This window comes from Podarcis tiliguerta (assembly GCF_965153285.1).
Source record: "Podarcis tiliguerta genome assembly, chromosome: 2".
NCBI lineage: Eukaryota > Metazoa > Chordata > Lepidosauria > Squamata > Lacertidae > Podarcis > Podarcis tiliguerta.
The window spans coordinates 114,032,998-114,057,557 of NC_139535.1; the positions used below are offsets into that span (position 1 = coordinate 114,032,998).

General features: G+C 46.6%; 1 protein-coding gene across 2 annotated transcripts in view; it reads right to left on the minus strand.

The window, feature by feature from the left end:
* The window catches only part of GALNT6 (polypeptide N-acetylgalactosaminyltransferase 6), a 70,211-nt gene that overhangs the window by 10,712 nt on the left and 34,939 nt on the right, over window positions 1-24,560 (minus strand). For both annotated transcript variants that reach the window (XM_083427548.1, XM_083427547.1), the window contains exons 3-7: window positions 19,768-19,940; window positions 14,182-14,331; window positions 11,183-11,417; window positions 5,263-5,380; window positions 1,168-1,368 (exon numbers count right to left, since the gene is read on the minus strand). In XM_083427548.1, the coding sequence (XP_083283674.1) occupies window positions 1,168-1,368; window positions 5,263-5,380; window positions 11,183-11,417; window positions 14,182-14,331; window positions 19,768-19,940 (877 nt within the window). The remainder of the gene's footprint in view (window positions 1-1,167; window positions 1,369-5,262; window positions 5,381-11,182; window positions 11,418-14,181; window positions 14,332-19,767; window positions 19,941-24,560) is intronic.

Genomic DNA, 24,560 nt, shown 5'->3' on the forward strand with positions numbered 1-24,560 from the left:
CAACTGGCAAGGCCCCAGCCTATGCTTGGGCACTTTGTGGGTCAGAGAGGGGCAACTCTCAGTCATCCAACCACTGAAACAGTGGAACGGTCTTCCTTGAGAGGTTGGACTCTCCTTCCTTGGAGGTTTTTTAAGCAAAGGTTGGATGTGCATCTGTCATGGATGCTTTAGTTGAGGTTCCTGTATTGCAGGGGGGTTGGACTAGATGGCCCTTGGGGTCCCTTCCACCTCTACAATTCTATGCTTCTATGAAATGCCCATACAGTCATACCTTGGGTTACAGACACTTTAGGTTGCACGATTTCGGGTTGCTTACCACACCGAACCCAGAAGCACTGGAACGGGTTACTTCCAGGCTTCAGCGCTTGCGCATGCGCAGAAGCGCTAAATCGCGCTTTGCGCATGTGCAGAAGTGATGAATCACAACCTGCGCGTGTGCAAATGCGGCACTGCGGGTTGAGAATGTGCTTCTTGCACGGACCACGTTCGCAACCTGAGCGTCCCCTGTACAGGGCTTTTTCCTGGCTTGGTGAGGCTCCCTGCAACTATGTTTGAGAACCCTCTTCACTACAGCTGAATCAGCTCTACATGGAGAAATGAGAAGACGCTATGCAACAACTCTGAATCAGACCCAGTGGCCTAGCGTGGGTTGTCAGCACCCGGGGCAAGGCAAGTAATTTGCGGCCCCTAACCCGGGGCAAGGCAAGTAATTTGCGCCCCCCCCACTGCACTGTCCCTCCCCCAGATAGTCCCTCGCTCTCTCTCCGCACCACATCGCACGCCTGGCACCCCCCCTCCACAGTGGGCGGCGACCCGGCAGCTCGGATCGGATTCGCACAGCCAGCACTGCAGTGAGAGAGAGAGTGAGTGAGCCAGGTAGGGGCAGAGAGCTGCGAGTGCGAGCACCCCCCCAGATGTTGCGCCCGGTGCGGCCGGCCCCCCCTGCACCCCCCACGCTACGCCACTGATCAGACCTCCCCAAAATGTTGTCCTCGAGATGTTTGGACTGCAACTCCCGCCAATCCTGATCATAGACTCTGCCAGCTGGGGCTCATGGAGCTTGCAGTCCAAGAACCGAGGAAGGCTGCTCTAAATACATGCTTGAAAACAAGGGACGGGCACTGCTGAACCTTCAGAGTAGCTTCCAGGGGAAGGTGGCTTACATACCTCTCTAGCCATCTGGGAGGCCTGCTGGTTCCTTCTGTAGAAGATTTCTTTGTAGTCATCCATCCAGACTTCCGCCAGACGCACCTGGTTCCTGGAGATGACTTGAGTTCCTTTGGGGAAGGTGTGGGGACTCTTGGAACGGAAGACGTGGCCAACCACGGAGCAGGGGATGATCTCCAGCTGGCCCCCACACTGCCAAACCTGCAGAAAAGATATGCCCCCCCCCATGCCAACAGAAACCCTTAATTTGAGCCTGCCTGGGCCAAGGTGTGAAATGTGTGGCTCTTTTATGCCTTTCTCTTCTTTAAGGGAGAGAATCAGCATCACAATCATTAGGAAGCTTGCTTATATGGCACTGGTCCATCTACTTTAGTATTGTCTACACTGACTGGCAGCTGCTCCCCAGGCTTTCAGATTAGAAATGTCCCCAGTACCTGGAGATCCCATTGATTGAACTGGGACTTTGTTCATGCTAGGCAAATGCTCTACCACTGAGCTACAGTTCTTCCCAAAGAATGCTTTCCCCCTTACCAAAGATCACCCCTCCCCAACTCACACACAGGAATTTGGATTTGATATCCCGCTTTATCACTACCCGAAGGAGTCTCAAAGCGGCTAACATTCAACTTTCCCTTCCTCCCCCACAACAAACACTCTGTGAGGTGAGTGGGGCTGACAGACTTCAGAGAAGTGTGACCAGCCCAAGGTCACCCAGCAGCTGCATGTGGAGGAGCAGGGAATCGAACCCGGTTCACCAGATTACGAGTCCACCACTCTTAACCACTACACCACACTGGTTCTCACACAGGAGAGAAGCTGACATGGGCACCAGTTCTTCTTTCCTGGGTGCATGTGGGGAAATAGCAGCTTTGGAACGGTGGCATGGAGAAAATGTTTGACACTGCCTCTCTCACTCTGCGCCATGCTTGAAAGTCCAGTCACCAAAGCTGCTGTTGTAATGGGGAACCAGTAGCCTTCTGGACACTGGTCAACTCCCGCTAGTCATCAAATCATTGAATTGTGGAATTGGAAGGGACCCTGGGGGTCATCTAGTCTGACCCCCTGCATTGAAGGAATCTCAACTTGACATATGACCGTCCAACCTCTGCTTAAAATCCTCTAAGGAAGGAGAGTCCACCAACTCTTGTGTGAGTCCCAAATGGTCAGGAGTGATGGGAATCAGAGTTTAATATCTGGAGGTCTACAGGTTCCTCACCACAACTTTAAAAAGCAAGCTATCATTTGTTCTATCATATGTGGTGGACTTGTAAAAGGGTAAAAGAGTATTGGGAAATAATTTGTAATGAATTGAAAAAAATGTTTAAAAGTACTCCGCCCCCCCCAAAAAACCCCCAGAAATCCTTTTTGTTGGGGATAATTCAGATGGAAATTCCCAGGTGTCAACTACTGTGGCCCCTGTTTTGTTGGCCCTAAATTGGAAAACGAGTGAGGTTCTAACTAAAGAAGAATGGCAACTTAAACTGATGGAATACATGCAGCTAGCAGACTTAACTTACAGAATAAGAGCACAAGAAGAATATACATTTAAAGAAGATTGGAAAATGTTTACTGAATATATGAGTGAAAGTTGTGTACATTTGGAAATGCTGGCAGCATTAAGATATATTCAACAGTGTAAATAAGTTTTGATGGATGTAATAATGGAATTCTGAATGGTTTCGTTTATGTAAAATATGTAGGGATCTATGGCATGCAGATTGAACAATGGAAGGAGAAGAAGGGAAGCCATTGATATTTTAAGGTTGTTCAAATGAATATTCTAAAATGCAAAATAGAAAAAATAAAAATTATACAAAAAAACAAATTAGCAAACTGAAACACAAATTATGCGTTTCACATGTCATCTGGACCATAAAGAAGGCTGATCGCCAAAGAATTGACGCTTTTGAATTATGGTGCTGGAGGAGACTCTTGAGAGTCCCATGGACTGCAAGAAGATCAAACGCATCCATTCTTAAGGAAATCAGCCCTGAGTGCTCACTGGAAGGACAGATCGTGAAGCTGAGGCTCCAATACTTTGGCCACCTCATGAGAAGAGAAGACTCCCTGGAAAAGACCCTGATGCTGGGAAAGCTGGAGGGCACAAGGAGAAGGGGACGAGAGAGGACGAGATGGTTGGACAGTGTTCTCGAAGCTACAAACATGAGTTTGACCAAACTGCGGGTGGCAGTGGAAGACAGGAGTGCCTGGCGTGCTCTGGTCCATGGGGTCACGAAGAGTCTGACACGACTGAACGACTAAACAACAACAACAACATGTCATCTACCCTTGTGTCACGACCATGAATGCTGCGATTCAGGTACAGAATGGTTCTGCCAGCAAGATTCAGAGAGCTCCAACAGCACCCGAGTCTGAGGAGCAGAAATCCCGAGATCATCCTCTTCCCCATCAGCCCCTTCAAAGGAGCCTAGGCCCCACACCCAGAGCTGGTGACCCCAGTGAGGAGCTAAAGGGCCTCTTCACCAACCCAAGGATTCCTTATGCCCCAAAGCACGCATTCCACTCTGGTATGGATGAAACTAGGCCCTACCTTGGGGTCCCACCTAGACGTAATCTGGACTCTGCCACTTTGAGATTTGTCTAGCTAGCAACCAGGGGTGGGTGAACATCACTAGGGTGATACAAGCAGCTGCAACCATGCTTAATGTCGCTGCAACAGAACATGTTGCAGCTACTTGCTCCCTTCTGCTAGTTGGCTTTGGGCACATTATAGACCTGAGTATACCACTGAAGGCACGACCAGGCATTTCTGTGGGTGTGCATTGGCAGACCTGGATAGGAGATCCCTGGCTCTCTAAGAAACTTCTATAACTACTCCTGATTTTCCTTGCAGCCACAGGGTGGCACTCCAAACAGCTTTTAGCCTTCGAAAGCTGCTTTCAGACGGGGCCCTTTTGAAAATTAACAACCACCATAAAGAGCACCCACGTGATCCACTCAAGCTTTTCATTGCAATAATGAAAGAAAACATACTTCCCCTCCTTAAAAAGGATTTCAGTTATTTCCTTTACTTTATATACCCATATCTAATCTGTAAATTTTACCAAGTTTGCAGTATCCCCAGATTTTCTTACACTTTCCTAGTAATTCTAAGGTAGCATAACTCTTTCAATAATGTGCAGTTGTCACACTTGCTGTGAGCAAATTCAGAACCACATTGCTGCTTGCACACATCCTTTATCAATAGAAATTGAAGGTATATACGTGGTTAGAACTGCTACTTATGCAGGATGCATGTTTTATCGCAGCAGGAATGACCCTCGCTTCCCCACCCCGTTTTCTCCATGGAGGAAGAGTCTGGAAGATTTTGCTTCCAGCTTTTGGTTAACTACACCTTCCCTGTGCCATCCAAATCCAACAAACTATGATTAACCTTAACTATGGTTTATTTTAAACAAGCCAACTTTGAAACTGTGGTTTATGAAGCTGGCTTATTTCAACAAATCACAGGTATCATCAACCACAGGTTTAGGGTTTGGGTGCAATGTTAAATTATGGTTACTGTATTTTTTGCTCTATAAGACTCACTTTTTCCCTCCTAAAAAGTAAGGGGAAATGTGTGTGCGTCTTATGGAGCGAATGCAGGCTGCGCAGCTATCACAGAAGCCAGAACAGCAAGAGGGATTGCTGCTTTTGCTGCTAAGCGATCCCTCTTGTTCTTCTGGCTTCTGAGATCCAGAATATTTTTCCCCTTGTTTTCCTCCTCCAAAAACTAGGTGCATCTTGTGGTCTGGTGCGTCTTATAGAGCGAAAAATACGGTAATTGAAACCTGAAAAAAGACACCTCAGGGGAGGGAAGTGAGCTCGCGTCACAATCCTTTAGTTTTGATTTTTCCCCCCTTTAAAGCAGCAAGACAACCCAAGCCTAATGGCAACACATTACAAAGCAAACGATGGAATGTTGTTTCTCATCCTCTCCCCAGGATTGCCTTGTTGGAGAGCTGGTGATTGATTGGTTGATTAATGAATGAATGAATGAATGCTTCCCTGTGCTGCAAATTTGGTATAGTTGGAAAATATGCTGGGCCAGCCATAGCTGTACTGCAGTTAGGATATTGTACCTTTCCTTCTTACCCGAAAGGACATCTCCACGTTTTCCCCACCCCAGATTTCCATCTGATCATCGTAAGAGCCGATGTGCTCGAAATAGGACTTGGAAATGGCAAAGAGTCCGCCAGCAAATGTGGGAGTCCTGCAAAAAGGGAGAATTGTGAGTATGTTATTCAAATTCCAGCAAGAGAAATACTTAGCAAAAGGGAAACGGCAGCATCAATCAGTGCTCAAGATCCTCTCTGAAATTCCTAGTTTGATCTTTAGGGTATATAGACCTACGACTTGTTCCTTACACTGTCTGGGAGCATGCATCAATTTCAGTCAAGCAGTTTCTGCCCACCCCAGAATACCGTCATTACAGGAGATCAGATCTGTGGCGAGGAGCCAAGGCTTTTCTTGCAATACCCCTGAGGCTCTGAGAGAAGATTCAGGCAGCTCTGCAAGGGACCTCCATTTAGGCTAGCTTTCTGAGGAGTGGCCTGTTGGTGCTTCTTTTTGCTACTCTGTTGAATTAGGTTTTTAAAAAAGAAATTTACGCATATGAATTTTGTATGTGTTTGAGAGGTGCATTTGCTTATGATTGCTTATATCAAGGCCCCAGTAGTCTGCCGTCCCAAAATCTAACTACTCCCACAACTGATGCTCTTACAGACCGCTGATCTGATCCTTGGAACTTTCTTTAGAAAGTATTAAAACCAGGTTCTAAGCTATGCAACAGGAAGAATAAACATGTATTAAATAAAACAGAACAAGAAGAACGTGCGGGAACAAGGATCAATAGGACTAAGAGAACACCAAAGGCCTAGAGGAAGGGACAGTTGACACCATTGCCCATCCATTGCTTCTATCACAGCTGCTGCTGCAAATCTCAAGGAAGTGCAATCTATCTAGATGCTCAAGATGTTCTTCAGGAATTATTGGGTACAAAATCATGGCTGGAGAGCATGCAAAGGGTTAGGGTTATTTTCCAACATGGTCTTTGCAGAATCAAAACCCTGCACTTTTTGTGCAACTTTTCCAGTCACCATTACCTTCCAAACTTTTAAAAATAATATATTTTTGTTGTATGCTATTTTGTCGTATGCTATTTTACTTGGAGGGGATGCGGGTGGCGCTGTGGGTAAAACCTCAGCGCCTAGGACTTGCCGATCGTCAGGTCGGTGGTTCGAATCCCCGCGGCGGGGTGCGCTCCTGTCATTCGGTCCCAGCGCCTGCCAACCTAGCAGTTCGAAAGCACCCCCGGGTGCAAGTAGATAAATAGGGACCGCTTACTAGCGGGAAGGTAAACAGTGTTTCCGTGTGCTGCGCTGGCTCGCCAGAGCAGCTTTGTCACGCTGGCCACGTGACCCGGAAGTGTCTCCGGACAGCGCTGGCCCCCGGCCTCTTAAGTGAGATGGGCGCACAACCCCAGAGTTGGACACGACTGGCCCGTACGGGCAGGGGTACCTTTACCTTATTTTACTTGGAGTCCTGCTGTCAAATAGATGTGAGGAATGGACAAGTTGATTGAATATTGTAAGAATCAGTATAAACAAATACATAGCTTAGTAGGTCTCAAGTAAATCTAGCAGATTTGAAATAGATAGGGTATTTAATAGAGAACAAATTGGATGATTAAAAAGTTGTGGATTACGCAGAGTAGTATAAAAGCAAAGGAACCAGGAAAAGTGTGGGAGGGAAGTCATATGGTATATGTATATATGCTGTATTTGGTACAAAGTTGTAAGTGGGACGGGGGAGGGGAGGGGGGTTAAATATGCTCTCTGTTCCCATTTTGAAAATGCAAATAATTAAAAAAAAAAAGATGTGAGGATTTATATGTTTTAAACAGTAGAAGCTGACCTGTGTGTCACACACACACACACACACACACACACTCACTCACACTCATCCTAGAAATTCCAAAATAATAATAATAATAATAATAATAATAATAATAATAATAATAATAATAATAATTTATTATTTATTATTTATACCCCAACCATCCGCTGGGTTTCCCCAGCCACTCTGGGGGTCTTCCAACAAAATATTAAAATACAATGGTCTGTTAAACATTAAAAACTTCCCTAAACAGGGCTGCCTTCAGATGTCTTCTAAAAGTCTGGTAGTTGTTTTTCTCTTTGACATCTGGTGGGAGAGCATTCCACAGGGCGGGTGCCACTACCGAGAAGGCCCTCTGCCTGGTTCCCTGTAACTTGGCTTCCCTTGCAGTGAGGGAACCGCCAGAAGGCCCTCAGAGCTGGACCTCAGTGTCCTGGCAGAACGATGGAGGTGGAGACGCTCCTTCAGGTATACTGGACCGAGGCCGTTTAGGGCTTGAAAGGTCAGCACCAACACTTTGAATTGTGCTCGGAAACATACTGGGAGCCAATGTAGGTCTTTCAAGACTGGTGTTATGTGGTCACCAGTCTAGCTGAAACTATGAATAGCATAAACTTTCATATGCTTATTTTGCTTCCAATAGTGCATAGAGGCCAAGACATGGCGTTGTATCCAATTTCAGCCATGCTCAGAGCAGACCCACTGCAATTAATGGACATGGCTGGCTTAGGTCCCTTCATTTCAATAAGTCTAGCCTTGAGAAAACCAGCAGCAACCAAGCCCAGATGGGTTGAAGGAGAGGGAGAGCTAAGGAGGAGAACGTGAGGGAGGCCTTGGCTGATCACATCAGAAGCAGCAGGAACAGCCCCAGTGCTTAAGATGGTGCTCAGTCACTAGGAACTTTAAGGCAGAGCCTTTTGGAGTCAGACAAGCCCTTCATTCAGCCTCAGGTATCATTACGATAAATGCATATTGCCAAGCCAAATTTGAGAGCACTTGGGGACGAAGCTTTTCAATCTGCCCTGCTCCTTTCGCAAGAGGCATTTCTTTCTTTCTTTTTGAAAAAAGAGAGAAATGGAGATTGGAGTCGAAAACTTGCTTCAACAAGGTTCCCCCCCTCCACCTCCTGAAACACAGCTCTGTTCTTACCAAGGCGAGCAGCGCAGATTAAGAGCCACTGACAAGCCAAGCTGCCAGCCTCTCTCCCTCTCCGAATATGCAGCAGCAACAAAAAGAAGTCCCTGAGCCCCTTTCATTGGGGGCAGAACAGCCTCCCGTCTGACCTCTGCACAAAGAGGAGCTGTACTTGAGGCCGAAAGGAACAGGGGTTTTGTCTCGCTGGTGCAATGGCGAGGGCCGGAGGGCCGGTATTAAATGTCTTCCACTTGATGAATTCAAGGTCATTTCGAGCTTTAAGAGGTTGGGATACTGGTTACCTTAATGACTCTGCAGCTGCCCACTGCCAAAACAGACAAGAGGCTGGCAGGCTTTGAAAAGAGAAAGGAATAAACCTTGGCTCTTTCATGTCACGGCCTTCATTATCCTGGCTTTTGTACAGCAAAAAGGGGGGAAGGGGAGGGGTAGTCCTGGCATTGTGTCTCATAAAGAACTTCCGAGTATACCAAGTGGTTTATAATCCTTATATCCCAAGGAAGCGCCAGGAGGTAGATCACATTAATTTATATTTTTCTAGCGGGGGTGGTGCTACGCTAAGTGGGGATCTACAACACAAAGTTATATTGCTGGACTTCAGTTCCCAGCAGCTCTAGCTGGCTTGGCCAATAGTCAGGGATGATGGGAGATGAAGTCCATGGGTTCCTCATCCCAGCAACTCAAGCCTGGCACCCACATGCAAAGTCATAGAATCATAGAATCATAGAGTTGGAAGAGACCACAAGGGCCATCAAGTCCAACCCCCTGCCAAGCAGGAAACACCATCAGAGCACTCCTGACATATGGTTGTCAAGCCTCTGCTTAAAGACCTCCAAAGAAGGAGACTCCACCACACTCCTTGGCAGCAAATTCCACTGTCAAACAGCTCTTACTGTCAGGAAGTTCTTCCTAATGTTTAGGTGGAATCTTCTTTCTTGTAGTTTGGATCCATTGCTCCGTGTCCGCTTCTCTGGAGCAGCAGAAAACAACCTTTCTCCCTCCTCTATGTGACATCCTTTTATATATTTGAACATGGCTATCATATCACCCCTTAACCTCCTCTTCTCCAGGCTAGATGACCGCAGTATCAAAGGATGACTTGTGTGTATGAATGGGCCCACTACACAGAAAGAATTGATTTCATCATTATACCCTCAAACACATTGCTTTTCAGTGGCGTCTATTCCCACACTAAACTGCAGGCATCCAAGCCGGACAAAGGTTCATCATAAGGTGATTGGAAAAATTAAGAGTGATGTGCAAACACGGCTGACCCAGATCTCAGGGGTCATTTACACCAAAGGTTGCCTCATCCACTAGAAGAATTACTGGGTAAGGTAAAGGTAAAGGTACCCCTGCCCGTTCGGGCCAGTCTTGCCAGACTCTAGGGTTGTGTGCTCATCTCACTCTATAGGCCAGGAGCCAGCGCTGTCCGCAGACACTTCCGGGTCACGTGGCCAGCATGACATCGCTGCTCTGGCAAGCCAAAGCCGCACACGGAAACGCCGTTTACCTTCCCGCTAGTAAGCGGTCCCTATTTATCTACTTGCACCCGGGGATGCTTTCGAACTGCTAGGTTGGCAGGCGCTGGGACCGAACGACGGGAGCGCACCCCGCCGCGGGGATTCGAACCGCCGACCATGCGATCGGTAAGTCCTAGGCGCTGAGGCTTTAACCCACAGCGCCACCCGCGTCCCTAATTACTGGGTACAAACCTGCATATCTGTGCAAGAGGTTTCCCCCACATTTCCTTCAGCCAGCCTTTCACTTACACACCCATTTATCATGTTCCGAATTGTTCTCAAAGCCACGCCACTGCTGCATACCAGAATTCCTTTGCTATTTTGTTTGCAAGGTCACTTATAGGTTGGAATACATGGAGGGACAGGAAGGACTGAGAAGCTCCTGATTCTACCTGTGATTGCTGGTTTTCTTTTGGCTCAATTCCACCGCCGATTGCCCTAAACCTTTTTTATCCCACGGTAGCTGGCTTATTGAAAAAGAAGAAGAAGAAGAAGAAGAAGAAGAAGAAGAAGAAGAGGAGTAGTTTGGATTTGATATCCCGTCTTTCACTCCCCTTCAGGAGTCTCAAAGCGGCTAACATTCTCCTTTCCCTTCCTCCCCCACAACAAACACTCTGTGAGGTGAGTGGGGCTGAGAGACTTCAGAGAAGTGTGACTGGCCCAAGGTCACCCAGCAGCTGCATGTGGAGGAGCAGAGACGTGAACCCGGTTCCCCAGACTACGAGACTACCGCTCTCAACCGCTACACCACACTGGCTCTTTGAAAAACCAACTGGAAAAAAAGTGGCTTTTCCAAATCACCATCAAACCATTGTTTGAAAAATAAAACGCCTGCCAATAAAATTAGTTCCGAAGGAAAGAAAAAACACACTTTTGAATTCTGACATCCAGTTATTACCTCAAACCTCACAGTGCTACAGGGTTGTATCATTTAGCTGTTATTTTGTAGTTGGGGTTTTGTGGGAGATTAGGGCCAACCAACCCACTACAACTGGTGCATTTCTCAGGCCATGCTCTCCCTATCTCCTACAGGACAGCCAAGAGGTCATGTGGAAAGAGAAAGAGAAAGAGAGAGAGAGAGAGAGAGAGAGAGAGAGAGAGTTGGTGGGATTACAGCACCAAACAGCAGGAGAGGCTTTCTTCTCCCTTTCTACTTCATGACTCTTCTAAGATGACACCTCCCATCTGCAGTTTTTGTGAGTGCCTTAAACCACCACAACATCAGTTGCATTCCTGTCTGGTTGAGGCATTTGGATAAATAAATTAAAAAAACTTTTAATTAATCCAACAAATGAAGCCAAACAAACATTACTAAATTTGATCAGGGCTATGCGGTTAGTGTGTGGGTTTTGGTGCAGATTACACTGTGATCCGCAGAGGTTTACTTAACAGTGAGTGGCATCAAAAGGTCTATCAAAAAGGAGCTTTCATCATGGACCTACTTGATGGGATAAGTCTCATCTTTCCTTCTCTGCTTCTCATGCTGAGGGATGGACTCCCATCCAAAAGTCAGGCTCCAGTCAAAGTTCCCCCGGCTGTGCTGCTTCCCATACTGAATGGGCTTGGAAAACTCAAAAGTGTTCAAGTCAATGGTGGTGATATCTGGACTGACCACAGCGGTGGGTTCCTCAGCAATGCGCGATAAGAGAGGCTCCAACCAGCCATGGAAACATTCACCTAAGAAGAGAGAAGGAGAAATGGATGACATCATCTGATGTTGTCTCTAAGCAAGCTTTGATTTTCCCGGGTCATTTCAGCCTTGCAAATCCTTTCGCAATTCCTGTCCCTTGACCTCATCTTCTTGTCATTGTAGCAGCCACTTCTTCTCTCTTCCACCTTCTCCTTATCCCCCAAGGAGAAAATGGCAGCTCCTGATCACCTTACCATGCAGATGTACACAGAAACAATTTTTATTAAAATGTCCGCTGCCTAGCAGTCTACCACACTAGATGCTCAGAACTGGAAAACTCCAAATAACTGTTTATATCAGGCCTCTCCCTGACTCCTCATACTTGTAATTTTATAGCCTGGAACTGATTTACATTCTGGAATAACCATTTCAGGGTCCAAAAATATTGCCCAGAGCCACTGTGAAAATGCACACTGGCCTTTGGTTGTAACATCGAGAAAACATCCCAATGCAATACACTAAAGCACTAGTTTTCTACTAGCGGGTTGAGTTGCACCCTGATCCAAGTTGGGTCTCAACAGGAGCATTATCACCATTAAATCAATAGTAAAAGAAAGAAAGAAAAAGAAATGGGTCCTCAAATACATGTTTGGGTTAAACATGTGACCCTCCAGAGGTTGTTCAACTCCAATTCCCACCAGCCCCAGCCAACGCAGACAATGGCTAGGGATGATGGGAGTTGTAGTCCATTGTAGGAACATAACACCATGAGGCCATCTTGCTGTATCTGCGTGGAGGCCTCCTTGAGTTCCTTCAACAAAATTCAGCCCAGCCAGAAAGGCCAGAACTATGACAGGCCCCACACTGGGTGCCCCCATTTGTTCCACCGTAGTTCTGCTGCTATGCACTGTGGGAAGAATAATCCTCCTTCCTTTTGGCTTTTACTTTTTAGCCTCCTTCAAAAATACACTATTCTGCTATTGATGCAATAGCCAAGGCAGGCACAAACAAATTGCATGCCAAAGAAAGCGAATAGAAAGAAAGAGACTTTCTAAGACATTCTCTAAGACTTTTAACTCAAGCCCTTAACTCAAGCTTTTGTGAATATAATAGCTGCCAAATGATAGAGATAAAATACTGCGGCTGATAAAAGCTAATAAAAGACTGATAAAAATAATAAAAACCGCATCAGTTGATGCGGAGCTCAAGTCGACGCTACCACTAATGGCGCCATCTTGGAAGTCAATCCTTCTGCAGTGTTGGATGGCAGGTTGAAAGGAGTTCCCTACCAGGACAGACTTTGCTTGTGTGCTCAAGACATTGATTCCATAAAACATATTTTGCTGCATTGTGCAAAATATGAGCAAGCCAGGGCTGAACTGATACTATCCTTGCTGGTACCTTTCCTGGGAAAATCAAAGGCTCACTATGTCAGGTTCCTCCTGGAAAACCAGACAAATGCTAGAACATTAGCAGTGGCAAAGTTTTTATTGGTGGTTGCAAGAACAAATGATCCCTATATTCTAAACAAAATGCTTGTTTAACCTGGAGGTAGGCTGTATGAATTGTGTATTGCTTTGTAATGATTTGTTGGGTCTCTGGACCGTAATAAAGATGGATGATGATGAGAGAGAACGAAAACATGCATGCCATTTTCATAACGCACAGCATGGGGCTGTATCCTATTGTGCCTTCCATGAGCAGAACGTTACCGAATCAGGATTCCTCACTTTCACCCCCAATAAAAGAGGACATTCACACATGCATGTAAGTCTCTTGATTTCTCTACCTTTGGAACAGCCAGTTGATGCCATGTATGTGTGAGTGAGCCCTTTGAGCCTCACATCATCTCCTAACGCACAGTCCTGCAGAGCTGAGTCTGCCCACACTTCCAGCTGCCAACCACGTCGATGCACACGTACAGAGAAACCATGTTGTTCTTCTGCACTTGACCACCGGCAACCGACCTTGTGAAGCAGCTCAGGTTGAGAAGCACAGCGCCCGAGGCAATGGCCAGACTCATATCTGTGCTGTTTGATCTGCGGCAGCTCATTCATGCATGAACCTCACAATCATAGAATCATAGAGTTGGAAGAGCCCACAAGGGCCATCGAGTCCAACCCCCTGCCAAGCAGGAAACACTATCAGAGCATTCCTGACATATGGTTGTCAAGCCTCTGCTTAAAGACCTCCAAAGAAGGAGACTCCACCACACTCCTTGGCAGCAAATTCCACTGTCGAACAGCTCTTACTGTCAGGAAGTTCTTCCTAATGTTTAGGTGGAATCTTCTTTCTTGTAGTTTGGATCCATTGCTCCGTGTCTGCTTCTCTGGAGCAGCAGAAAACAACCTTTCTCCCTCCTCTATGTGACATCCTTTTATATATTTGAACATGGCTATCACATCACCCCTTAACCTCCTCTTCTCCAGGCTAAACATGCCCAGCTCCCTTAGCCGTTCCTCATAAGGCATCGTTTCCAGGCCTTTGACCATTTTGGTTGCCCTCCTCTGGACACGTTCCAGTTTGTCAGTGTCCTTCTTGAACTGTGGTGCCCAGAACTGGACACAGTACTCCAGGTGAGGTCTGACCAGAGCAGAATACAGTGGCACGATTACTTCCCTTGAATCGGATGCTGCCGTTAGCAGTAGTTTGCAAACTAGCCTCAACGGTACAGCAATCCAACCACGTGCACAGCACTCCGTGTGTGCTGGCTTTGCGAAGCAAGACAGAGTTGCCAGCCTTTGCAATCTTTTGCCTCTAGAAGCCCCACATCGAGGACTGAGCTCGCCAGCGGAGAGAGTTGCGACTTACAGTGAGCATCTAGGAAAGTGAGCACGTCTCCCGTAGCAACGCTGGCCCCCAGCAACCGGGCAGTGATCAAACCCTTCCTTTCCAGCTGCCGGACGACCTTCACTATCTGCAGTTGCTTCACATAGCTGTCCAACTCGTCTTTCAAGTAGTCTGGAAGAACAGAGGGTATCAAGTGTTAGAGGGGCACAGCGCTCAAACGCCTGGCAATTGTGTGGAAAAGGAATGATGCAAAAGGCAAGATTCGTTCCGAGCACAATTTTGAGACCTTTTTGTAAAAAAGCTGCTTAACATGTCCTCTTTTGCCCCTTCACAATGTATTAAAAACTACCGTATTTTTCGCACTATAACACGCACCAGACCACAAGACACACCTAGTTTTTGGAGGAGGAAAACAAGAAAAAAAAATATTCTGAATCTCAGAAGCCAGAACAGCAAGAGGGATCACTGCACAGCGATCCCTCTTGCTGTTCTGGCTTCAGCGATAGCTGCGCAGCCTGCATTTGCTCCATAAGACGCACACGCATTTCCCCTTACTTTTTAGGAGGGGAAAAGTGAGTCTTATAGAGCAAAAAATACGGTAATAAGTGGTCATGGATTCGGACTGGAATAAGCAGGGCAAGGAGAAGAGAAGGAGGGGATGGGGACAGGAGTGGGGAGGGCTGGAGTGGAGAAGCTTTTGCAGTTGGGGGGGGGGGACACATTTCCTTCTGGGGGCAGGGCACCAAGGGCAAAAGCATCTGGAGCAATGGATGTCAATTCTAATAGGAGTTTGGATTTGATATCCCACTTTATCACTCCCTTTAAGGAGTCTCAAAGCGGCTAACATTCTCCTTTCCCTTCCTCCCCCATAACAAACACTCTGTGAGGTGAGTGGGGCTGAGAGACTTCAAAGAAGTGTGACTGGCCCAAGGTCACCCAGCAGCTGCGTGTGGAGGAGCGGGGAAGTGAACCCGGTTCACCAGATTACGAGTCCACCGCTCTTAACCACACCACCCTGGCTCTAAAATAAATAAATAATATTTATACCCTGCCCTCCCTGGCAGAAGCCGGGCTCAGGGTGGCTAACACCAATAAAATCACAGTAAAAACATAATAGGGGGGAAAGAGAGGGGGGACCCCCAATTTAAATTACAGGTTAAAATGCAATTTGAAATGCAGCCTCATTTTAAAATAGCCGATAAATCAAGACCACAAGGGGAGATAAACATAAGGGTCAGACCAAGTCCAAACCAAAGGCCAGGCAGAACAGCTCTGTCTTGTACAGGGAAGTATGGAGTGTTAGGGGAGCGCTATGGTTTTAAGTCTTGTTTTCAACGTATTTGCAGTTTTTTGTGTTTGTAACTATCCCCGGTGTAAACCTTGAGAGGGTTGTTTAGAAGGCATCCCTTAGAATCCAAGCCTAGTCCTTCTTTGGGCACCCAGCTCACTGCCAGGTGTGGCGCATGGCAGGAAGCGGTTCAAGCCACTGTGGTGAGACACGGCCTGCTTTTGCTCTTCTGCCGCATCGGGTTTTGAGACAAACTTGAAGAGCAGCTGCACGGAAGAGACCGCTTGAAACAGCATCCGCAGGAACAGGCAGCGCAGTACCAAGAAAAACAACGGCTGTGAAATGGAGGCAACCGCCATATAAATGGTAGCTGTGCTAGCCTGTTGCAGTAACTCTCTCTCTCTCTCTCTCTCTCTCTCTCACACACACACACACACACACTCCTCCCCTCCCTCCAAACAACAGCTAAAGGTGCTTCCAGATGACCTATTTATTGAACATTCATTCTGCTTTGTTTGCAGGGAGGTTAGACGACATTAAATCAAATTAAGTGTCCCAACCTGTTTCCTACTGCATTTCCCCATCACTTTTCTGAGCACAGAAAGGCTGATCTTTTGAGGAACGGGTTTGTTGCGCAAGACCTACCAGTCAATTATAGTTGCACAACCTGAATTGGCCATTTATGCGGTTGAGTCTCACCCGAAAATAGCGACAGTCTGGAAGTGCACCGAGCACTTGGTGATACTTAATAAACAACATCCATCAGCCTCAGCCAGCATAGTCTGTGGTCAGGGAAGATGGAAGTTGTAGTCCACAATATCTGGAGGGGACAATTTTGATTACCCCTGGACTAGATGTAGCATCCAAATGTTTTGGATGGAAGAACCAGCAAAAACCCAAAACAGAACAGAACAAAATCCACAAGGAAGTGGAAACTATTTGATGTGTGCAAGTGCTAAGCATACAGTTCTGATACTCTGGGTCACCTAATTTAGTGCAGCACAAGGTTCAGAAGGCAACAGAAGTCTTGCACCAACAACAGTATGACATGCTGAACAGGCATTTAATTTTTCTCCCCACTGACCACAGAGATTTAGGGCCAAACACCTATCATTTCTGTGCCCAGGCATACCATGCTGGCCAATACTTGCATGCATTCTTAACCTTCCCAGAAGCCATGCTCAGATGGAAATTAAGCAACACTCCCAGCAGAGCATTTGCTTTGGAGATGGTGAACGCACTGTATACCTGCTCAAAGACCCAAACAGAAGTGATGGCATTTTCTAAAGGAAGGAAGGAAGGAAGGAAGGAAGGAAGGAAGGAAGGAAGAGCTAAGCAGGTATTAGGTACCCCTGCCCGTACGGGCCAGTCGTGTCCGACTCTAGGGTTGTGCGCCCATCTCACTTAAGAGGCCGGGGGCCAGCGCTGTCCGGAGACACTCCCGGGTCACGTGGCCAGCGTGACGAAGCTGCTCTGGCGAACCGGCACCAGCACAGCACACGGAAACGCCGTTTACCTATTTATCTACTTGCACTGGTGTGCTTTCAAACTGCTAGGTGGGCAGGAGCTGGGACTGAAAGACAGGAGCTCACCCCGCCGCGGGGATTCAAACCACCGACCATGCGATCGGCAAGTCCTAGGCACTGAGGTTTTACCCCCAGCGCCACCCGTGTCCCTAAACAGGTATTAGGGGAGTAGAATTCCAAGCATAAGAGATGGACAGAGATTAAAGATTTGCTGCCTTCAGTCTGTCATTATTTTGCAGGAGGGACTCAAGCACAAACTAGTACTTTAGATTTGAGCAGCTAAAGTGGATTAAAGGGCTCTGTCATTACCCCAGCGCAACAAATCCAGCACAAAAGGGGACTTTTGCAGTTAGGAAAGTAATGGGGAATGCGTGGAGAAGTGTGGGATGAACAGATGAATGGTAAAACATATCAAACACCCCACAAGCAAATCAGTGTGAACACAAAACAAATATTACTTGACGTATGACTGCTCTGCAAACAAATCAGAACAAATGTTCAATAAAGTTTGGAAAGAATCTAACCCCCGTGTAAGCTTTGTGCAAGCAAATCAGGGATTAAATAACTATCTACATTAGACTAGCTGATATGTTAAAAAGAACTCACAAACACTCCTTGATGAGTTCAACGGCCTTCTGAGAACCTGAGTAGCTGAGATTCAGGAGAGCAGATCCTCTTCATCTCCCTGCTCCACCCCTGGGAAGTCCTGATGTTGAACTGTGTCATTATCCTAACCTCGGGCACAACCAATTTAGATTACTAAATGGCAGCTTGTGGTTACTAAACTTGCCCAAGTGAGCAATTTATTCCCAGAAGGGAGCTAAATATGGCCTGTCACATCTACAGATCACGGGAAAATGTGTCTCCAGTCAAATGGCAGAAATAGTCAAATACAGTCGTACTTTGGAAGTCGAACGGAATCTGTTCCGGAAGTCCGTTCGACTTCCAAAACATTCAGAAACCAAAGCACGGCTTCTGATTGGCTGCAGGAAACTCCAGCAGCCAACCGGAAGCCCTGGAAGCCACGCCAGATGTTCGATTTCCGAAAATTGTTCAAAAACTGGAACACTCACTTCCGGGTTTCGATCGTTCAGGAGCCGATTTGTTCGGTAACCAAGGTTTTTGAGATCCAAGGTACGACTGTAGCAGGATTAAAACACTCCCCCATTATAAACAGAAATACTGCAAAATTAATGAATGTTAAAATGTTGGAATGAAGTTATATGGCTTCAGTAGAAATGTTATAAGGATTTAAGTATAAATAGATTAATGGAATTTAAAAAGTAATATAAGGTTAGAATATATTAAGATAATTACTTGGCAGATAACAGAGGAAGATGTAAAGGAATTGTTGAAACATTTGACAGAAGTAGAATACAAAAAGGGAGATGTGAGAAGGTCGGTGAAACAAGTAAATGAAAGATATTGAAATTGTTTGAGTGTTTTAAATTGTTTTGTTTGGTTGTGTTTAGTTTATTGTGCTTAGTGTTATGTAGTGTTTTGTTTTGTTTTGCTTTTTTCTCTTTTTATTGTATTGTATTGGTTTTTATTTTTCTGTTTTTGTTTTTTGGTTTGGCAATGTTTAAATTGTACAAAAAGCAATAAATATTATTATTTTTTAAAAAACAACAACACTCCCCCATTATAAACAGAACAAAAGCAAAACCATCAACAACCTGCCACAATGTGAATGAAGTTGAAGGGTGCATTCTAACAGCAATGCACCGGGAAAGGAAAGCTACAAAAGGCAGAGCCTAAAAGTTATTCACTTCCAGTTATTCACCCAACGACACCAGGATCTGACCACTACCAGATTTATTTGTATATTTCCTCTCTGGCAAGTTCTCTTTCAGGACTACTAGTTAGGTTGAGCTCTGAATCTCACCTCTGCTGGCACAAAACTGGCAGGGGTTTCCTTAAAGAAGAATGAAAGCAGCTGCAGAAACAGCACCAATAATCACAATGGATAAATATTTCAAAATAAAGAACAATTGGGTAAATATTCAGCTCTCCACATTTCCACAGCAATTTGCGATTTTTTTAAAACCCAAAAAGTCCTCATGAAAATTTGTCAGCATTTTATTCGGAATTTCTCCTCATACTTTTTTGCAAAGCAATTTCCCCATACTGCACGTTTGCATGTTATTTTCATTAATATATGCATTTATATATGCATAAAGGTAAAGGGACCCCTGACCATTAGGTCCAGTCATGGACGACTCTGGGGTTGGGACGCTCATCTCGCTTTACAGGCCGAGGGAGCCGGCGTACAGCTTCCGGGTCATGTGGCCAGCATGACTAAGCCGCTTCTGGTGAACCAGAGCAGAGCACGGAAATGCCATTTACCTTCCTGCCGGAGCGGTACCTATTTATCTACCTGCACTTTGACGTGCTTTCGAACTGTTGGGTTGGCAGGAGCAGGGACTGAGCAACTGGAGCTCACCCCGTCGTGGGGATTCAAACCGCCGACCTTCTGATCAGCAAGTCCTAGGCTCTGTGGTTTAACCCACAGCGCCACCCACGTCCCTATATATGCATACTTTGCCCTAATATAATGAATTTTTGTGGGTGTTACTTGGTGGAATGACTGCATTGCAAAATTCAGGGAAGTGTGAATTTTGGAGGAGGGCTGTGTTTGCATATTGTTCCAGAAAGTGTGACTTAGGTAGGTTCACCTTCAAATCAAATCAAATGTCTCCCTCATCCCTAGATCCCTTCTGCAAAAGCAAGAGGTTTGTTCTGCCTTTCAGGGTGAAGCCCACGTGCCTCCAGCTCCCAAGAGACTGTACTTACCATCTGTGCTGGCATCATCCACAAGAATGATTTCCTTGAGCAATATAGCTGGGGAAGAGTACAGGACGCTGAACACAGTGCGAAGCAAGGTTGACCAGGCCTCGTTATGGAAGACGATGACAACGGAGGTGGTCGGGAGGGGCGGGCAGCGTTTGAACTTTTGGTCGATGCACCTACAAAAGGAACATCAAATCCGTGGGGTGCATGAGATGAAAGAAGGGTTGTTCTGTCCCCCCTCTAGTTACTAGAGCAGAGATGGGGCTACATGTGGTCCTCCAGTTATGGTTGGACTACAACTCCCATCAGCCTCAGCCAGTAGGTCCAACAGTCAAGAATGATTGTTTGGGAATCACCCAAAGAGCTACATCTTCCCCATTCCTGTAGAGAATCTTAAAAGCTTCTCTTTAAACCAGATAGAGATTGGTTTCTATGCTGCTAAAAACCAGGGCCAGCTCTATCATGAGGCAGAGTGAAGCAATGGCCTCGGGTAGCAGATATTGGGAGGGGGGCATCAGCAACCAACCATTTGGCTACCCCGCCCCCACAGAATAGACCAGAGTAGTGTGTACTGCCACTGAGTATCACCGCCCCCAAATGCTAGAGGGATCACCCTGAGCTCTGCTTATACCTCGGGTTACATACGCTCCAGGTTACAGACTCCGCTAACCCAGAAATAGTACCTTGGGTTAAGAACTTTGCTTTAGGATGAGAACAGAAATCACGCAGTGGCGGTGCGGCAGCAAAGGAAAGCCCCATTAGCTAAAGTGGTGCTTCAGGTTAAGAACAGTTTCAGGTTAAGAATGGACCTCCAGAACGAATTAAGTACGTAACCAGAGGTACCACTGTATGGGTGAATGCTGCTACCTCACTGCCAGTCTTAAAGGAGGATTCAATTGGCAGTCTTCTCAGCTTCTGCACATGAGATGATGGCGTTGGGGAGACACATCTTATCTGTTGCCTCAGGCAGCAAAATGTCTTGGGCCAACCCTGCCAAGACCATAAATATTTATGGGAGTTTTAAGCAGGTAGAACTTATGACCACAGAATCATAAAAACCTCCAAGGAAGGAGAGCCCACAACCTCCTGAGGGAGACCATTCTAGGTAAAGGTAAAGGTAAAGGGGACCCCTGACCATTAGATCCAGTCGTGACCGACTCTGGGGTTGTGGCGCTCATCTCCCTTTGTTGGATGAGGGAGCCAGCGTACAGCTTCCGGGTCATGTGGCCAGCATGACTAAGCCGCTTCTGGCAAACCAGAGCAGCACATGGAAATGCCATTTACCTTCCCACCGGAGCAGTACCTATTTATCTACTTGCACTTTGACATGCTTCCAAACTGCTAGGTTGGCAGGAGCAGGGACCGAGCGATGGGAGCTCACCCCGTCACGGGGATTCGAACTGCTGACCTTCTGATCGGCAAGCCCTAGGCTCTGTGGTTTAACCCACAGCACCACCCGCGTCCCTATGTCTATCAACTCTTACTGTCAGAAAGTGTTTTCTGGTGTTTCGTTGGAATCTTCTTCCTTGTAACTTGAAGCCATTGGTTAGGGTCCTAGCCTCCGGAGCAGGAGGAGAAAAGCTTGTCTCCGCTTCCATGTGACAGCCCTTGAGATCATAGCAGAATCATAGCACTGTAGAGTTGGAAGGGACCCTGAGGATCATCTAGTCGAACCCCCTGCAATGCAGCTGGTCCATACAGGGATCGAACCTGCAACCTTGGCGTTATCAGCACCATGGTCTAACCAACTGAGCTATCCAGGCTCAATTTGATATTTGAAGAGAGACAGTAGAACAGTCTCCCAAGGGAGGTTGAGGACTCTCCTTCCTCGGAGGTTTTTAAGCAGAGGTTGGGAGGCCATAAATCATGGATGGTTTAGTTGATATTCCTACATTGCAGTGGGCTGGACTAGATGACCCTTGGAGCACCTCCCAATTCTACGATTCTCTGATTCTATATGTAACATTTCCAGGACATGCAACACGAAGCATTTCTTGGTGAAAACATGGTGGGGGGTGGGGGTGGGGGGGTGAAGAGAGTCCAAGGCTTTAAATAATTTCTACAACTTGCTCCCCTTCCCATCACTCTCTTTTGATTTCAATGCCCATACCCTTCTCTCTGAATTTTCCAGCAGGAAGGCAGACGAGTCCCTTACATGCCGCATACCTCTGGTCCACATCAAAAGGGGGAATACGTTCCACATGGTAGATCAGGTTTTTCTTCTGCCTCTCCCCCCGCCCCCCCCCAAAGTGCTCAACAATAAAAGTTTCATTCATGGGCTCCCTCCATCTGAGCCAATTTCCCCCGCTCTCCCGATTTATGGTTTTGGTTCTGGGAGGGCTTTGCACTTTAATTTAAATTGGTTTATGCCTCTTTGGTTGACTGAATAACATTCTTGCAACTCCCTGCCTAGAACAGCGCATTCTTCCATTGTGACATCTACACCTGCTAGGCAGAAATAATCGGTCGCTGGGAGGGTGGGAGGTAAGGAGAGGAGAGAGACTGTCTGCAATCGCTCCCCCTTCAGCCTAGTTTTTTTTTTGAGCCATTATTCGGGTCGCCTTTGTTGGCTCACTTCTTCCCACCCACTGCAAGGCCTTGACTGACTTATCTTCCCTCTATGAGAAGAAGCAGTGGCCTCAGACCACAGGGGAGGCGGGGGAATAGGGGTCACATTTGACTCCTTCTTTGCCCCCCGCTGTACTGTAAGCCGTGTCTGTTCCACTTGGCAAGCAAAGTGAAGAAGGGGAAGAAATGGAAAGGGGCGCCGAAACTGTTAGAAGTGGGAAGGAACGGAACAAAACCAAGGGCGGGCAACAGAGGGAATAAAAAAGTTTTTGAACTTGGGTTGGTGGGGGGGGGGGACAGAGGGCTACAATTGTAAACGCTTGCTGCTTGATAAATGGGATGCTAGTGGGGCGTAGAAGGTAGGGGAAAGCAGGGGAAGAAGGGGTAGCCGTGGATAATTAAAAAGGGAGAATCGAACCTCAGGCCTTTCTCTTCACCACGGATGAGAACCAGCAAGATTTCAGCTCTTAGCAGAGGAGATTTTGGCAGAAGGAAATGCACCTCCTGTCCCTAGCTGCCTGCCAATTGCCACTTCTTCAGTAAACAGGGCCCAGGAATCTGTGCAGGCAGCTGGATATGGGGAGACCTTCTTGATAGCAACCCCCCCATCACAGACCTCAAATGCTCCAAAGTAGTAGCTGCAGAGTTATTTTCACCAGGACAGTTCAACCAGTATTGCCAGGTGGTCACCAGTTCCCAAATTTTGAAGGGTCTTTTAATTAGAGCCAAAATGAATATTTGCAAAATAGTTAAAGCTCAGCACAAACAAACGAACAAAACCCAAACACCAACCAAACAACTTCTAAATGAGAATTTTGAACTCCACCTTCACAATTTCAATGAGATGTTAAAAAATAGTATCCTCACAATTGGAAAGCTTTAGACATGTTGGAATCTCATAGTTGTTTTGATATGCTTCAAATACGAAACCCTAATAATAATAATAATTATGCAAACAACTTGTATTCCAAGGAACTGGAAACAATGTTCTTAGTTGTAGCCCCTCCCACCCTAAGAAAGTGTGTTACTGGCTCAAGGTCACCCAGCAAACTTTATGGCTGAGTGGGAGTTTAAACCCAAATGTACCACTGGTCCGGGTGGGATGTGGGTGGCTCTGTGGGTTAAACCACAGAGCCTAGGACTTGCCAATCAGAAGGTCAGCGGTTCGAATCCCTGCGACGTTGCCCGGTCCCTGCTCCTGCCTACCTAGCAGTTCGAAAGCACGTCAAAGTGCAAGTAGATAAACAGGTACCGCTCCGGCGGGAAGGTAAATGGCATTTCCGTATGCTGCTCTGGTTCACCAGAAGCAGCTTAGTCATGACCCGGAAGCTGTACGCCAGCTCCCTCGGCCAATAAAGCGAGATGAGTGCCGTAACCCCAGAGTCGGTCACGACTGGACCTAATGGTCAGGGGTCCCTTTACCTTTACCACTGGTCCTAGTTCAATGTTTTAGCCATTCTACTGTACTGATGCTTTTATACTAATTAATTACATATTGATCCAAACTCCGCAAAATGGTTGTGCTAGTGGGAGCCAGCGCAAGGACTCCATCTAGTGCATTGGGGTTTTCTATGCTCTCCTCCCTCCCCAATAAGCTTGAGGGGGGGGGGTGTCAGGAGGAACCCCAGAACAGCACACAGGGAGAGCAGAAGTGAGAACATCCTGTTAGGCAAGCATAAATTATCATAATAGCTTGATGTTGAATTCTTCCCACTGTCTTCAAAATATGCCAATGAACGATCTTCAAGGCAATCTTTGCCAACCTGATGCACACATCAGCCCCAGCCAGCATGGCCAATGGTCAAGGATAATGGGAGTTGTAGTCTATGACAGGCAGAGGACACCTGGCTGTCAAAGGCTGTGCTAAGGAACCCTGGATCCTTGGAGCTTCTCAATGGAAAGATTGTCAACAGGAGACAATCTTCCTGGAATATACTCTCCCTATCACAATGGATCTTTCTCTGCAACATATAGATAAAGGGCAACATTGGGTGTATTACGGAGCACATTATTCGCTCACAGTGGGTGGAGATGAAGCAAAACAACATGGTATGCATACAGGGCAAATTTGCAAAGGTTGCATAGGGTGCATTTAATAATTCTTTGGCAAAGAAGACAATGTGGAAAATGCTCCCTGAAGTAACCAAGCTACACATCCAGCTGGTTTTAATGGTATTAAGCTGGTCTAATGTCATCTTTCGGCTTATGGAAGTGAGAGCTGGACCATA